The 17,101-nt window shown below is 60.3% G+C and overlaps 1 protein-coding gene across 1 annotated transcript; it reads left to right on the top strand.

The window, feature by feature from the left end:
• The first annotated feature begins 1,209 nt into the window (after positions 1-1,209).
• On the top strand, positions 1,210-15,826 carry RTN4RL2 (reticulon 4 receptor like 2). The gene is made up of 3 exons (XM_041723649.1): positions 1,210-1,645; positions 7,378-7,859; positions 14,465-15,826. Exons 1-3 carry the CDS (start codon positions 1,615-1,617, stop codon positions 15,215-15,217), a joined length of 1,266 nt encoding a protein of 421 aa, XP_041579583.1. The 5' UTR covers positions 1,210-1,614; the 3' UTR covers positions 15,218-15,826.
• The last annotated feature ends 1,275 nt before the right edge of the window (positions 15,827-17,101 follow it).

Below are 17,101 nucleotides of genomic sequence, written 5' to 3'. Positions count from 1 at the left end.
CGCTACTCGGGCACCCACAGGAGAGGAGGAGCCCGAGGGCGGGCGCGGGGGAGGGGTCCTTTCCTGCGCTCCCCGCAGCCGAGCGGCGGCCCGGGGCTCTCCACCTCCTCGGGTGACGCTGCGCACAGATGGCCCGGCCCGGGCTGCACGCGCCGCTCCCGCAGCGCCACCCCTGAGGTGTCCCCGGCCCCGAAGCGCCTTCCCCGGGTCCCCGCACCTGTCGGGAGCCGACGCGGGGCGCCCCGGCTGGGGAGGGGGGGATGGCGCGGCCGGGGTCATCATCCCCGCCGCCTTTGTAAGGAGGCGCCCAGGTCACGGATCGGATGGCATCGAGCGCGGCCACGAGAGGCGCGAGGGACCCCCACGAGCTCAGAACGCACCCCTCCTTTAGAGGAAGCAGCAGCTCCAGTGAAATCAGTGGTCTCCTCCCCACGCGGGAGATGAGCGATTCCCTTTAGGGCGCACCACACATGCACATAAAAACGCACACACTCGCACGCGCACCCAAACTTGCACCCGCTCACCAACGCATTAAGGGGCACACACACACACACACACACACACACAGAGGCACTTGTCCCCTTGCCGCCCATCCCAAGCTCACTCGCGCCAAACTCTCGAACACCTCACGTTTCCCACGAGCGCGAACACGCACGCTGGTGGACACTCAGCGGCTTACCCGTGCGCACACTCACGTGTCCCCCCCCCTTCCTAGGCCCGTTCAAAAGGTCGAGTGCCAGCCCTCTCGAGCCGCACCTGCACAAGTGTCCTTGCGCACACGTGCACGCTCATATGCACTCAATCTTGCACACGCAAACTCTTGCACGTGCTCTTCTTACAATCACACGCACTAGGGGCTTGGGGTCTGGGAAGGGACGGGAAGGTGGAATCCAGGAGCTCTCCCAGGGGAGGGAAGCGGCGGAGGCCTGGGCATTGGCGCCGGGGACACAGCTGGAGGGGGAGGTGACCCAGGAGCCCATCTCCTCCGGGGAAGTTGGGAGGGGGGACTGGCCGGTCCACGGCGCCCTCTCGCTGCACTGCACCGCCCCCCTCCCCCGGAGAGGATTTCTCTCGAAGCGCGGCTCCGCGAAGGCGATCGAACTCCGTCCTCCGGGCTCCCCAGGGAGGGGAGGGGGCCGGGGCGGAGGGGGCCGGCGAGCCGCTCCCGCCTCCCGGTGGCCAGGAGAGGGTTAAGTCGGCGAGCTAGGAAGCGAGGGAGGAGCCAGCGAGTGCGGGAAGGAGTGGGGGTGGTTGGGAAGAGCATCCTCGCTGTCCCCACTCTCCCTCGGCGAGCAGCCGGGACGCACGGACCGACGGACTGACGGACTCGCGCGCCGCCTGCGCGGCCGGGGGGTGCCGGCACCCGGCGTCGACGGCCGGCTCCAGCCCTCCGAGCCCCGTCGCGCCCCGCCCCGTCCCGTCGGGGCCGATGGCTCCTCCCGAGGCCCGCAGCCCGGGGGGCGCAGGGTAGAGCGCCGCGGCCGGGCCACCCAGCCCGGGGACTCCCGGGCCCTCCCGGAGCCCCGCGGGGTCCCCGCCGTCCGTCCGGCGGGCCCAGGGAGCGAGTGGGAGCGCCCTCCCCCCGCCGCCCCCTCCCCCGAGCGTCGAGACAAGATGCTGCCCGGGCTCGGGCGCCTGCTGCAAGGTAGGGACCCCGGCCCGCCCGGCGGGCGGAGGCCACCGGGGGAGGGAGGCGGGCGCCCCCCGCAGGGCGCGAGGGTGGGGCCGCTGTGGGGGCGGGGAGCCGGGGAGGGGTGGGGGCAGCGGGCTCGGCCCCGGGCCCCGGCCCCGCCCCCGCGCCCCGGCTCGCCCGCTGGGGGAGCGCACCGGCTCGGAGGCCGCCGGGAGGCGCGGGGAGCTCGTGACCGCGGGGGGACGCGGGGGCAGGCGGCCCCGGCCCGGGCTGCACCTGCTCCGGGGGACGCTGAGGACTCTGGCCGGCTGGGGAAGCGCCGACTCAGCAAGTCCTCGTGCCCCGTGCCTCAGCACTTTCAGTCACCTGGGGAGACAGGGTGTGGGTAGGGGGGCTGTCTGGGCGGATCGGAGGCTCGGAGGGAGATCCGAACGGCCCTGCCAAGTAGGACGGATGGAGGGCGCTCGAAGGGGGAGAGTTCCCCGGACTGAATGACAGACTAGGGTGTGGACCAGAGATTGGGGGTGGGGCGGGGAAGGGGTCGGAGAAAGGGGGAGAGCCAGAAGCGGTCGGTGGTGGAGAAAGTGGTCAGGGGAGGGGGGTGCGGGACCGAGGTTAGACGGGAAAAGCAAGCAGGGAAATGGGCCCCAGGTGAGGATGGAGGAAGAGAGAGGGAGAGGGGAGACCAGATGCACAGAGGGGTGGAGAGAAGGCGAGGGAGAGGAGCCCGGAATCCGGAAGCGAGGGTGGGCAATGGCAAAGAGGAGGGCTGGGACCCTGGGGACCAGGAAGGAAAGGGGAGTGGAAAGATCGGAAGCCTAGAAACCAGAGAGGGACTGGGATGGTGGGTAGAGATGGGGCGTCAGGAGCCCAGAAGAGGGTCAAGAATGAGCGCTAGGGTTGGGGACAGAGAACCATAGATGGGAGAGGGGCTGGGGGTTGATGGGGATGGGGATGGGGATGTAATCTGGGAAGGAAGGAAGAGGAGGAAGAGGACAAGATGGGAGAGAGGGATGGGGTGGGGGGGGGATCCCCAGGGATGAGACAAAGAGGCTTCTGGTAACCACTTCCACGTGGGAAGCCCTCCATTCCCAAAGCTCCTGCCTGTCACATCCCTTCTCTCAGGGAGTGGTCTGTGGGTTCTGAGCTCTGGGCCTTGGGGGTGGCTGTGAGGGGGGAAAGGGTGGGGATATTCGAGTGGGGTGGCAGCCTCCAAGGGTGGGCACCCTAGCTGGCTGTGTGCTGCCATTTATATCTCTGGGCCCCGTCGTCGGATCCTGCCACCGCCACCACGGTGGCTGCTTATTTTGGGGTGTTACATTCTGGCAGAGTGAGAAGCTGTTTGCAGCAGCACTAAACCTCCGTCACCCGCATCAGTGCTTCCCCAGACCCCTGCGTCACTGGCATCGCCACCACCTCCATTCTGCTCCGTGCTCCCACCTCCTCAGCCCCTGCCCCCTCAGCATCTGCCTGCCGGGCCTTAGCCCTTCCCCAGCCTTTTGAGTGTGGAGCTGTCGCTGCTCATCTGGGACCCTGTGTCCTTCCTTCAGAGCCAGAGCCCTCAACTCCCCTTCCAGGGAGCACCTTTTCCAGAGGCCACTCTGCCCGGTGGGTTAGCATCCTGGCACCTGCCCTCCATCTGCCTCCTCCTAGAGCTCCTTCTTTCACCAGAGCCTCTGGACTAAAAGGTGGCTCCTGGGGTGAGAACCTTATTTCTGAGCCTGGGGTACTCCAGGGTGATCGCCCAGAGTCCTTGACAATGGTCCCTCGGTGAATGGATAGTTTTTGGCTCTGGGCACCTCGGCCTTCCGGGATCGATACCATGTTCTGGCCTCTCTCCGCTCCCTCCGCAGGTCAATCCTAGCCACATCTCTTGGACACTGCTCATTCCTTTTTGACTCCCAAATGGGCCGTCTCTTAGAGCAGCCGCAAGCTGGAGCCCAGAAGAAGAAAGTTGCAGAGAGCCTGGGTCCCTTCTCTGCTCTCACCTTGCACAGTATCATGGCTGGCCCAGCCCCGTGCACCTGGGTGCACTCTCTGTCTCCCTTTACCTCAAGGGCAGTGACTGTCACACTCAGGTGTGGTTTCCCTGGATGATGTGAGGTCTCCCAAAGAAAGGTCAGAGGGTCTGTTCCAACATGGGCTCGTCCGGTCTGGGTTCCACCTTACACTAGCAGCATGACCTGAGGCAATTCTCTGTACCCCAGTTGCCCTCCCCTCATCGGCAGACAGGAGGCAATAATATTGGCCTCGCAGGGTTACGCTATGTTATACTCTCTGCGTAAAGACATGTAGTAATACAGTGTCTGGTGCACAGTAGGTGCTTAATAACAGATGGCTGCTGCCCATCCCTGCTCTGCACTCCCCTGCGGCTCTAGCCATCACCTGCTGACTTTAGAAAAAAGGAAGAGGAGGAAAGAGAGAAGATGGGGTGAGCCAAGAGGGTGGGGGAGGTTGTCACCAGGGGCTTTCCTCGGCCTATCTAAGTAGTGAGGGGTGAAATGAAGGCTTCAGGAAAGATATTGAAGGCAGACTGTCAGAGATCCAGGTCAGGAGGCCTGAGCCGCTCCCTCAGAAACTGACCCTTCCCTCTTGGACCCTGTGACATAAGGGGTTTGCTCCTGATGGCCACTGATGTACCCCCCCCCCCTTTCAGCTCCAACACTCTGCATCTCGCCCTAGTCTTCGCCAGGGAGTCACAAGATGGGGGCTGGGAGTGGACGTGTGGTCCTCAGGGAGGGAGAGAAGACAAGGCCTGGAGGGAAGGAGGGATGGTGAGGAGCCGTGGGAAGCAGGGGGTGGGGAAGAAAAGGGCAGACACCGGGCAGGGACAGAGGGCGCGGAGGAGGGAGAGAGGCATGGTGCTCCAGCGCCCCCCTGCCTCTGCCCAGCAGCGCTCCAGCCAGGCCTGGGGGTAGAGAAACCCAGAGCCCCCCACCTTCCCCTCCTCCTCGCCTCCAGTGAGAGCCGCAGCCTGAATTATGGATGAGGCTCCTTGGGTTACAGCTGCTTTGCACGGCAGAGAGGGCCAGAAATGGCAACAGAGTCACTGTTACGCAGCAGCTGTCACGGAGGGGCCCCCTGTTCAGGGCCCCTCCTCAAAAAGCCTGCAGGGAACACCATCTCCCACTTGGGGCGGTGGGCCAGTGGGCTAGTGGGCTGAGATGGGGGTACATAGAGGGACCGGCGAGAGGGAGTGTGGAGAAAGAGGAGAGGAGCCCCTGCATGTGGGCAAGCAGGGGGCTAGGGAGTCACAGGTCAGCCCCTGCACACTTGGCCTCCAGGCCAGGGGAGACCCTGGGCCAGGGAGAGGCCCCCCTCCCACCGAGTCTGGAGGGCTCTGGAGCTCACGTCCTTCCTCCCCCCTGTCTCTCCTGGGGTATACCAGTCAGCCCCAGAGGCTGTGGGGGGAGAGCTCAGTCATCCTCCGGAGTGCTGGTGGCCTCCAGAGCTCACACTCTCCTGAGCTTTGTGGATAAGGGGTGGGATTAAGGATCAGAAAGGGATTTGACTTCCTCTGGTGTCAAGTCCTCTGGGGAAGCAAGCTTAGAGGGTGACTGCTAGAAGGAGAAGTGTCCTGGCCAGTCATGACGAGAATCCTCTCTGGTGCCTGCCCAGTTGATCACTCTGCTGTGTGACCTTGGGCAAGTTTCTTGCCCTCTCTGAGCCCCAATGTCCCCCGCATAGGGCAAGAACTTGAACCAGCTGAACCTGGAGGACCTTTCCAGCTCTGAAACCTCTGGTTCTAAGCCCCAAACCTCAGGCCTCAGGAAACCCACCCCCAGGGTTCCCCGCCGCGCTCCTGCCCCCCACCTCTGCCTGGTTCAGTTGAGGGGTGAGAGACGTGCCCCTCCACCCCACGTGGTTCTGAAAAACTCGGGAGGAGAAAGTAATCGTGAAACGCCGCCCGGGGGAGGGGTGAGAAGGGCCGAGAAACGCGGAGGTGGTGTGAAGGAACGGAACAGCAGCCGCTGTGTCACTGAGTATTACATCACACCCAGCCTACACACGCACGGGGCGCACTCACACACGCGGAGGACAGCCGGCACACGCTCGCGCGGCTCGGCACCAGGAGGGGCCTCCTGGAGCTGGGGTGGTGCCTGAAGTCGAGGAGTGGGAACACCACACACACCAGGCGTGGGGTCCCCCATCCCTGCGCCTGTGTGTTCTCCCGGGGTGGGGGTGGGGGGCCAACGGCAGAGCGTCCATGATATCCGTCCACACCCGGCCCTGTCGCGGCCTTGTGCACACACCGGGTTCAGCAGCACCATATGCAGTGAGCACCCAGCTCACACCCGTACCTAAGATCACACACGTGTGCATATGCACACACACACATTCACGCGCAGCGATGTCTGGGGCACAAGGCACCACTGAAGATCACAGACCCTCAGTCCCTCCCCTGGAGTGTCTGAAACCCACAGAGCCCCAGGATCTCAGGTCCTCGGCCCCCGGCCCTGTCATCCTTCCCTCCACCCGCATGGACCCAACACATTCCATGAAGCAGAAGCTTCTCAGTCAATGTGTGCCCAGAAATCACGGCCCAGCGCGTGGGGTGTAGGCTGCCCTTCTCCCCAGGCAAACGGGCCAGAAGAAAATCCGAAGAGTCATCTGGCAGTCATGAGAAAGGTCAGAAGGCAAGCTAGATCCAGCCCAGAAGCTCACAGCTGTGGTGAGAGCAAGAAGGCCAGGGGATGGGGATGGGCGAGGGGGTCCTACGCCCCCTGCCCCCGCACGGGATGCAGGGGCCTGGACACTACTCTTTAGCCCCAGGCCTCTGGGCCTCCCTGGGCCTGCTTCTCCAACCGTGTCCTAAGAAGGCTGAACTATTTCCGACATTCAAGAGTTACTTTGAAAAAAATACATATATATATATATATCTCAAGTGACTTTGAATGAGAAGAGCCTGCGGTATAAAATGCAGATTCCCAGGCAATCCCCCCCCGAAAGTCTGATTTTGCCTGCTTTCTGGGCCCACCTGGCTGATTCTGTTGCAGGTGGCTGCTGGCCCCATTCAGAAACGCCCTGACCCCTGGGCCCTCAGGGCCCTTCCGGCTTGGACAGGCCCTGGTTCTTCCAAGGTGAAAGCTGCTGGAAGGTGAGGGAGGCGAGCTGCATGCCCCGGTGGGCTCGGCAAGACCAGACCCCGGAGCAGCCCAAGGGCCATTTCGCACAGACCTTAGATTCACGAAGATTCTCAATTTAGTTCCAGCCCTTCTCCAATGGGGGCGATTTGCCCCCCCCTCCCCCAGCAGGGGACATCTGGCAAAGTCTGGAGACATTTTGGTTATCATAACCAGGGGGCAGGTGTTACTGGCACCTAGTGGGCAGAGGACAAGGGAGCCCCTGAACATCCTAAATAAGATGTCGCATAGGACAACCCCGTACAACAAAGATCCATCAGGCCTACCATCCCTGCTGGAGAAGCCCTGGGCCATGGGCAAACCTACCGCAGTGAAAACCAATGACAAAAGGCCACCACTCATCCAACAACTGTCAACCTTGCTTTCTACAGTGTCCTCTTGGCATTCCTTTATTTTTTTCGTACACCAGGAGCCTCAGAAAGCCGAGGAGGCCAGGGCTTCTTGTGACACTGAGGTTACACTCAGAACCCCTACCCCCATCAATCCAGAGGCGCTGCCCTTGCGGGGGGGGGGGGGGGGGGGGGTAGGCGCCCCCAGGCTGGCAGGCCTGGCCCTTGGCCCCGCCCGGAACCTCCCCGCCTCCCTCTCCCTCTCCCACAGGTCCCGCCTCGGCCTGCCTCCTGCTGATGCTCCTGGCCCCGCCCCCCGCGGCCCCCAGCTGCCCCATGCTCTGCACCTGCTACTCGTCCCCGCCCACCGTGAGCTGCCAGGCCAACAACTTCTCCTCCGTGCCGCTGGCCCTGCCGCCCAGCACGCAGCGACTCTTCCTGCAGAACAACCTCATCCGCACGCTGCGGCCCGGCACCTTTGGACCCAACCTGCTCACCCTGTGGCTCTTCTCCAACAACCTCTCCACCATCTACCCGGGCACCTTCCGCCACCTGCAGGCCCTGGAGGAGCTGGACCTTGGCGACAACCGGCACCTGCGCTCCCTGGAGCCTGACACCTTCCAGGGCCTGGAGCGGCTGCAGTCTCTGCATCTGTACCGCTGCCAGCTCAGCAGCCTGCCCGGCAACATCTTCCGCGGCCTGGTCAGCCTGCAGTACCTCTACCTCCAGGAGAACAGCCTGCTCCACCTCCAGGTGAGCCTGCCCCGCCCCCAGCGCACCTGCGCACCGTCCTGGTCCCCACCGTCCTGGTCCCCGCGCTCCTGCCAAGCATCCCTAGTTCCTGGCCCCTGTCCTAACTTCCTGTCCCTCTCACTCCCGCCAGGGGCTTCTCTGTTCTCTGTCTTCTATCTTCCTAGCTCCTCCTGTTGGGGTCCCTTGCGGCCTCTCTCCCTAACTCTCCAACCCCCCCATCTGTCTCCCTCTGCCCGTCTGTCTGTCTATCCCTTTCTGTCCCTCTCCGCCTCTCTCACAAACTTGCCTCCCCCATCTGTCTTCTTCTGCCTCTCTGTCTGCCTCCCTTCGCACGCCCACTCCGCGCACGCCCCCATGTCTGTCTGGGTGTATGTACGTGTCTCTTTCTGTGATCCCTCCTTTCCCCCTTTTGTTTGCCTTCGGGGGACTCTCCCTTTCCCCAGGCACCCAGCCTGAAGGCCTTGGTGGCTGCTTTTCTCACCCACCCCCACACCCTCCGGTCCCGGGGAGGAGGAGCAAGAGGGCACAGCCCCTGCAATTATGCCCCAGGAAGGTTCCGCCTCTCTCCAGCTCACCAGGGATTGGGACAAGGGGACGACGTCCCGCCCTTTCCGGATTCCTGTCCCCCAAACCTGTCCTCCCCGTGCAAGGGAAGAAGGAAAGGGAAAGGTAAAGAGTGGTTAAGTAGCTGGAAAATGGATGCCCTGGAAACGGAAGGAATAACAGTAATTGCTATTTATTGTTATTATCATTGATCTAAATATTGTTTATTGTTGTTGTTATGCTGACTGTTTGACAGCCAGATCCTCCCATTCTATTTCCCCAGGAAGCAATCACACACCCTCCAAACCACTCTGGAAGAAATTCCTCCCTCGGCTACACAGGCTGTAGCTGGAAGGGGGTAGGGACCTCCAAATTCTCCCCTCCCCTGTGCCCCCCCACATAAGCCTGGAAGGCACATGCTCCTCCTCACTCCTGGTCGGGTCAGTGCCTCCCTGGTCTCACCAATGTGCCTGCCCATCTGCACATCAGGTCGGGTTGATGTTGACACTAGCAGTAACAACCTGACAAACATGTATGGAGCACCCCACTATGTGCTACGTGCTGAGGAGACAGCAGTAAATGGAAGAGACAAAGCTCCCTGCCTTCAGACAGAGCATTCTAGTCAGGGAAAGGGACAAGAAGGAAAATACACAGTGTGCCAGAAAATTCTGTCCTGGCCATTACTGCTGCCTAAATGGCCGTCACAGTAGCGCCCACCACCACTTAGTGGGCGCATTGTGTGTCTGGCACCGTGCTAAGGACTTTGCAGGCCTGGACTCTGGTAATCTTTACTGGCGTGTGGCAAATGTTAACCTTTCCAAGCCACAGTCTTCCCATCTGGAAAACGGGGGCAGCAACAGCCCCCCATCTCCTAGGGATGTTATATGCGTTCAGTGCATGAATAATTTGTAAAGCACTTAGAATAGTGCTTGGCATACGGTAAGCACTATATAAATGCTTGTTAAAATACTATTTTAAAAAGAGAACCAAGCCTCGTTAAACACTGGCCTTGGTGAAATGGCCCATCTTGGACTCGATCCTGGAGATCTGGGTCAACTTCATGGATGATACTGAGGCCACAAGCGGGTCCCAGAATACTCCCTCCCTTTCCTTTGCTTCCTAAATTTGCCTCGCACCTCAGGATTTGCAAAGTACATCCAGCCACCTCATCTCACTTCTATGGCCCTGTCGGGGGTTGTCTCCTTACAGATGGGAAAGCGGAGGCCCAGGGCCCCAAAGGCTTTGTAGGTAGAAGGCCTCTACACATCAAGACTTTTAAACCACTGGCCATGTCACTGGGGGCTTGTGTGTCTCAACTTCACAACAGCCTGGTTCTGGGGGACAGTTAGGGGTAGTAGGGACACAGAAGTTCCTGGTGCCACACGACCAGGAAGGGCGGGTAGTGCTGGAGACTGCGAGGTCTGATGACATTTCAGGAACTTCTGTCCTCCAGACCTCTCCCCCAGGCTCTGTCCAGGGGCTGGGGGGCAGGAAGGACAGCAGAGCGCTCGTCTCTGAAACTCTCTCTTTGGAGGTTCCAATCTTGGCTGCGGTGTGGCTTCGGACAAATGACTCAACCTCTCCACCTTCATTTCCTTGTCTATAAAATGGCAGTCATGGTAGTACTTTAAGTTTATCTAAGAAGCTCTATAAGGTTTAAAATTTAGTCTAGAGCCACCCTCAGTACAGGCGGGGTCATCATCATGTTACTACTAGTAGTTCGACAACTACTCCTGAGGCCCTGACCCCCTCGTCAATACATATTGGTTGTTCAGAAGGGCGAATCTGGGGCCAGAGTGACTGAGTTTGAATCCCTGCTCTGCTGCTTTCTGACTTATTTAACTTTAGGCAAGCTGCCTCCCCATTCTGAACCCTGGTTTCCTTATCTTTAAAATGGGAAAAATTAAAGTAAGACCTTCCTTCCACAAAGAATGGCTATAAAAAGCCAATGAGTTTGTGTATATAAAGCACATAGTTCAGTGCAGAATAAATCACGTCATGATGACCCGACCCTCTTCCACTCTCAGGCCACAACGGCAGCCAGTGCATGGGCTCAGGAGAGTTCTGGGCAAGGGGGTCCTTGAGTGAACAGGGTGGTGGGGGGGGGGGTTCTTCTGAAACGACACATGCTTGTCCTGCACCCTGTGGTATGAATGGCATGGTGCAGGGCATCATGGGAAGGAAGCATCCTCACACCTGGCCCCTTCCTAGAGCAGAAAGAAAGAGCCAGCTTCTGCCCAGGGGACTGCCGGGCAGAACCAGGCCCGGAGATGCGACAGGCAGGTGAGGAAATGTGCGGCTGGGGTGAGATGCACAGAATGCAGGTGTGACTTAAGATGGAGCCTGCCTGGAGAGGGGAGCTGCGGAGGGGGTGAGGGGGGCCACAGCCCTTCAGGAAGGTGGATGTGGAGGTGCAGGTGGAGGCAAGGGGGGGTGGGGTTTCTCACGGACTGTCCGTTGTAGGCCAGGCACTGTACCAGGGGGCGTTCATTCATCAGTGGGTATGTATGGTGCACCTACTACATGCCAGGCGGTGTTCTGGGTGCCAAGGATTCAAGAGTGAGCAAAAACAGTGTCCCCCACTCTCCTGGAGCTTATTTTCTACTTGACTAGAACCAGATGATAGAGACACCAGCTCTCTCCCTTAATCACTACGGCCTACGTGGTTTAATAGGGCACTCAGGCAGAGCGGGGTTTGAATCCCAGGCCCATCTCTGGCTTGCTGTGTGGCTCTGGGCAAGTTACTTAACCACTCTGAGTCTCAAAGGACCCATCTATAAAGCAGAGAAAAAATGACCTGCACCTCAGAGGTTAGTTGTGAGGATTAAAGAAGACGCTACTTGAAAAGTGCTCAACATGATGTCTGGTTCAGAGTAAGCATCATTTCCCCCCTTTATGGGCTGAGGATACTGAGCCTCTGTGAAGTCCAGTGACCTCTGACCAGTCCATTAAGGAGTACAGCCTAGAAGTGGCCCAGGTCTGCCTGACTCCAGAGTTCAGACCCAACCCATATAGCTGCTGGACCCTAGGCAAGTCGCTTGCCTTCTGGGGGCCTTCCTCTCCTATTTTCCGGAAGGGACGTAATAATATTGTCTGCCTCGTGGGGTTGTGATGATTCAGTTACTACATGGGATCCGGGTAGCACAGAGCTTGGCACACAGTGCAAACTCTGACGCAGACGATGACAGTGACACCTGGCACAGATTGGTGAGCACTGTGAGTGGGGGTGCCTGGCACAGAGTAGACACTCAATACGGCTTTGTTGAATGAATGAGGTACACTCCAGGACTCACTTACTCATAAATATCAGATGAGGTTGGATCTTAATGATCAACTCTCAAGTCCCTTGTTTCACAAATGAAGAAACCTGAGGCTCAGAGAGGTTTGTGGAGCTGCCCAAGGTCACACAGCCCAGCAGCCAGTGTCAGAGACTGGAGCTGGGAGGGTGGAAGGAGGCAAAGTGAAAGGCAGGATGCTGGATGCTGTGGGGGTCTGGGGGTGGGGATGGGGCAGGGATGCTGCCTTGTGAGATTCCAAATGGATGCAGAGAGCTGTGAAGCGACATGGGTGGAGGTGAGGGAAATGTGGTTTTGGAAATGGAAGTCGATGGCTTTAGCAGCCGCTGTCAGCCCAGAGGGAGGGGGCACGGGGTGGGGAGGGCGAGGGCTGTGAAAGTCAAAAGCTTATTAATGCACAGAGAAGGGTTTTAACAGGGAGAGAGGAAGGTCTGGATTTGAGAGCTGCAGCTCAGGAAGTGGTTGGGGGATTTGGCAAAGGCTTGGATGAGGGGAGGGGTATGGACCCCTAGATGGAGGCTCAGTGAGAGGAAGGCCAGGACATGTGCAAGCAGGAAAAGGAGGAAGAGGAGGAGTTTGGGATCAAGGGATTCTGTAGCTCCCTGCATTGGGGCTGTAGGTCAAAGGCACCTGAATTTCTGGGGTGTCTGAACCTTGGGTTGTCCCTACCTGACCTCTGGAAGCCCCCCCCCCCCGCCCCCGAGTGTGATGACCTCCACTTCTACCCCCATCCCCTGTTGATCCTGATCAGGAATCTCTGGGTGTGTCCCACTATGGCTGGCATCGTAAAAAAGAAACCCGAACTAGGTGTCTGAGTGGAAGGGTTTCGGAGCCCACTCCCTGGGGGCCAGGAAAAGAAGGACAAGGCCACCAGGCCAGGCTGGGGTGGGCTGAGGCCACAGGCGTGCAGAGAGCCCACTGGAGACCTGAGCAAGGCAGGGGGTGGTGGCAGCAGGGGGCGCAGAGAACGCTGGTGTCACAGACACCCAAGAAGGTTGAGGGGACGGATCTCAATGTGGCCAACAGGAGGGTTCTTGGCAGGCTCAGTTCCTGGAGCGGAGAGGGCGGAAGGCAGATGGGAGGGGGCGAGAGAACGCCGGAGCACAGGAAGGTGGGGGCTGTGGGTGTGGGCTGGGAGTCAGTGCCCTCCCCCCCACCTGAGAGCCGGGACAGGCTCCTGGCTGGGATGGGCAGGAAACGGTGGGAACCGCAGCCCGAAACAGGATCCAGGGGGGAGCTGGCTTCAGCACAGCGGATGCTCTTAGCCCTGAGAGCCAGAGCTTCTGGGCCTGCTGACCACAGTGATGTCCTGCACCAAGTTGGTGGGGGGGAAGGTCAGTACTGGGGTTCTGGGCCCCTCTCTGGGTCTCAGTGCTCTCCTCTAGAAAAAGTGGCTGGGCGGCTGGACCTGGAAGCACTAACTCCCAAGTCTGGCTGGCCATCACCAGGCTGGAGAGCTGGTTAGAATTCACAATCCAGCCCCCACCAGGAAGCATACCTAGACCTATACCCGCACCCCCATTAACTCTGAATCAGAGTTCTAAATCCTTGCAGCACTAACAGCGCCTGATTCTGGGACTCCCCAGCCCCAGAAGGCCGGTGGGACAACCCCTCGATGGGGGCCAGTGATCAGGGCATCAGACAGCAGGCTTCCTTCCCCTCCCCTGCCACCTCTGGGCGGGTGGAGCCGACACTGAGTCCTTTTAATATCCTAACAAAGCAGAATAGTAGAACTTTTGAGCCTCAGGAAACTCCTCTGTTAGAGCAGAAGGGATGGACCTAATTGTAACTGAGGCCCTACTGTCGTAATAACCACTGTTTATTGGTGGTGGTCTATGTGCCCACCGAGTGCAGTATCCTTCCAGCATGATCTCACCTAATCCTCCCTCAGCCTGCTGAAGGGGGATATTCTCTGAGCTATGGGTCCTGAAGAAACTGGATGAGGCTGAGTAGCCTGCCCAACACAACGCAGCTGGGAAGAGGGCAAGCTGGATCGGAAGCCCCGAGCTCTCCCTCCTGAGCCTGTGGGCTTCACTGGACCGAATCCCATTGTGCCAGGCACTGTGCCCAGCACTTCACCCATCTGCTTTGTGTGGATTGTCTTCCTAATCCTCAACACAAACGCAGGAGGACGTACACTCATCCCCATTTTATAGATGAGGAAACGGGCTTAGAGAGATTACTAGCTTGGCCAAGTTAACCACGGTGGCCAACCCACTGAGTGCCTACCTCATGGCAATCTTGTTCTGAGTAACTTAACATATACGGCTTCATTTAATCTCAGCATCTTACAGGCGAAGAAACTGAGTCACAGATACTGAGGCTTGCCCCCAGTGGTGGAGCCAGTGCTGGACAGATCCCAGGATTTGAAGTCAGGAAGTCGGGCCACGCAGTCTACATGCTGAAGCGAACGGTGGGGGGTGGGGGTGGGGGTGGGGTCTCATTCTCCAAGTGTGGTCCCCTGACCCGCAGCATCAGCAACACCGGGGAGCGCTCCCCTCCTGCCGCCACACCCCAGACCTGCTGGGCCAGAAACTGGGGCTCTGCAGGGCGTGCAGAGCACTAACGTTCCAGAACGAGTGACCTCAACTATACTGCTTGGCGCACATTTAACAGCTCGATAGGTTAGGGGAGGTAGGATTCGAACCCAGGACTCTCTGAAACCCTTCCGTTCCACCACAGGCCTCCCCTCCTCCCCACCCGCCTCTAAGGACGGCTCTCTCTAACCCTCCCCCCTCTCCCCCCGCCCCCACCCCCCACCCCCAGGATGACCTGTTCGCGGACCTGGCCAACCTGAGCCACCTCTTCCTCCACGGGAACCGCCTGCGGCTGCTCACGGAGCACGTGTTCCGCGGCCTGGGCAGCCTGGACCGGCTGCTGCTGCACGGGAACCGGCTGCAGGGCGTGCACCGCGCGGCCTTCCGCGGCCTCAGCCGCCTCACCATCCTCTACCTGTTCAACAACAGCCTGGCCTCGCTGCCCGGCGAGGCGCTGGCCGACCTGCCGGCGCTCGAGTTCCTGCGGCTCAACGCCAACCCCTGGGCGTGCGACTGCCGCGCGCGGCCGCTCTGGGCCTGGTTCCAGCGCGCGCGCGTGTCCAGCTCCGACGTGACCTGCGCCACCCCCCCGGAGCGCCAGGGCCGCGACCTGCGCGCCCTCCGCGACTCCGACTTCCAGGCCTGCCCGCCCGCCGCGCCCACGCGGCCCGGGAGCCGCGCCCGCGGCAACAGCTCGTCCAACCACCTGTACGGCGTGGCCGAGGCCGGGGCGCCGCCCGCCGACCCCTCCACCCTCTACCGAGACCTGCCCGCCGAGGACCCGCGGGGCCGCCAGGCCGGCGGGGACGCGCCCACGGAGGACGACTACTGGGGGGGCTACGGCGGCGAGGACCAGCGCGGCGAGCAGACGTGCCCGGGCGCGGCCTGCCAGGCGCCCCCGGACTCCCGCGGCCCCGCGCTCTCGGCCGGGCTGCCCAGCCCTCTGCTCTGCCTCCTGCTCCTGGCGCCCCACCACCTCTGACTGCGGTGCTGCGACGCGCCCCCCGCCCCGGCCCGCCCCGGCCCGCCCCGGCCCGGCCGGCGGCCCCCTGCGCCTCTGCAGCCTTCCTCTCCCCTCCCCGGGACGGACCTGCGCCTCTCCCCGCCCCTGGGCTGCGGGCTCTCGCCGGGGGGTGGGGGGAGCGGGGTCGTGTCTGGTGGCCCAGCCCTAGTGTCCCCAACTCCGGCCATTAAAACTCTCCCACCCCCACGCTGGGGTGGGGCACCCCAGGCAGCCGCTGACCCCTACTCCCCGTGGACTCGTGGACTCGAGAGGGGCTTTTGTCTGCAGAGCATCTTCCACCAGCAGAGCCTTTGGAAGCTCCCTGGAAGGGAGCGCCCCCCCCCCACCCCGACCCCAGGAGCCCTTTGGAGGGATGCCTCAGTTGGGGCCAGGCTAACCCTAGGCCCCTGCTTATCCTAGCCCCCCTCAGCCTCCCAACACTGGAGGAATACTTTTCTCCTAAGTCTACCCGGGACACTTTTTAGGGCGCCTGGAGAGGACTTTCCTCTCCACCGTGGCCCCTGTGTGGTGAAGATCAACAGAAGTTGTTTGGAAAAAAAAAATTTATTAAAAAATTCTATTATTTTATCTTTTTCTGTAAGATTTGTTGACTCAGGACCTCGAAAGTGGGAAGAGGGCTTAGAAGCATCAGGAATTCAGGGCCAGGAGGGTTAGAAAAAGGGGATCCATCTCATGCCTTCCAAGTGCTTCTTGCCTGGTTGAGCTGGTATGCTGCTGCCTGCAGAGGAGGAGCTGAAGACTTAGGAAGAGGGGGTGACCCTGGAGTCCCCAACAGGCCGGTGAAATCTGACAGCCAAGAGCAGGTGCTGACATCACCTCACCTCCCAGTGGCCTGGGAGAAGCCGCTACCTATGACCCTGACTTGTCTGGCACCTGAAGAGCTGAGCTTGTGGGGAAGGCCTGCAGCCTGGTCAACAGCTCCCTCCCAGGCCCTCTTCCTTCAGGAAGGAAGAGCATTTCCCACCTTACCCTGCAGGGAGAAATAACAGACATCCAGGGTCACAGCCAGCCCAAACATGACTTTGGACAAATCTGAAAAAGGCACCTCATCCTCAGGAGAACCCAGCCCCACACCACAGCAAACACCTCAGCAAGCAGAGCCTAAGGCTGAATTTCAGCTCATAGTTGCCCCCTTGGCTGAGTGCCTTTGTGCAGTGTGCAGCCTGCACAGCTGTACACAACGACCATATATAGATCAATGGTCTCTTTCCCTTGACTCCTGTGAGGTGGGATGGGCCAGGGCAGAGAAGCAGTTCTGCAAGCAGGTTAGAAGAGAGACCACAGGCCTAGGGGCGCCAGAGGGATAAGAATCTCAAGTTGGGGTGCCCTGCTGGCTTGGAGCATCTGAAGCTTGATCTCTCCAGTGCATGAAAGGGAGAATCGGGTTACGGCTAGGCCTGAGGAAGGAAAAGCTCGACTAAGAAGGACTTGGGATAGAGATTGGGGGTGAGTCTCATCAGAGCAATGGAGGGGAGAAGCTTGATGGTTTACATTTAGGATTAAGAATGTAAACTGGGGGTGCAGATGGAAAGAGAGGGGACCTGGATGCCAGGGCTCAGAGAGCAGGGATGCCGAGATCCCGTGACCCTGGCTGGGCAAGTCAGAAGGATGGCAAGAAGAGGAGGCAGACATGGGAAGGTGTGGACGCTAAAGGCCTTGGAGGCACTGGAAGCAGGTGGATCTGGGTAAGAATGAGGGAGAAGAGAAGGCAGCTAGCTAGTGAGGAAGCCGGGGAGCCTCCGGGTCTGGGGTCTCCCGGAGGCCTGGGGCAGGCTGGCTTTGGGGAGACTAGCCAGCGGGACTAGGGCTCTGATGGAGGAGGAGCCGCTGCAGACTGGGCAG

Source organism: Vulpes lagopus, chromosome 11, assembly GCF_018345385.1.
Source record: "Vulpes lagopus strain Blue_001 chromosome 11, ASM1834538v1, whole genome shotgun sequence".
Lineage (NCBI taxonomy): Eukaryota > Metazoa > Chordata > Mammalia > Carnivora > Canidae > Vulpes > Vulpes lagopus.
This window is presented reverse-complemented; position numbering and strand designations above follow the sequence as displayed.

What these genes read in the sequence shown, in the direction of transcription:
- RTN4RL2 (XM_041723649.1), top strand. Translation starts at nt 1,615, where the DNA reads ATGCTGCCCGGGCTCGGGCGCCTGCTGCAAG. An exon ending in GCTCGGGCGCCTGCTGCAAG is followed by an intron (nt 1,646 to 7,377) that starts GTAGGGACCCCG and finishes CCTCTCCCACAG; the next exon opens with GTCCCGCCTCGGCCTGCCTC. An exon ending in ACAGCCTGCTCCACCTCCAG is followed by an intron (nt 7,860 to 14,464) that starts GTGAGCCTGCCC and finishes CCCCACCCCCAG; the next exon opens with GATGACCTGTTCGCGGACCT.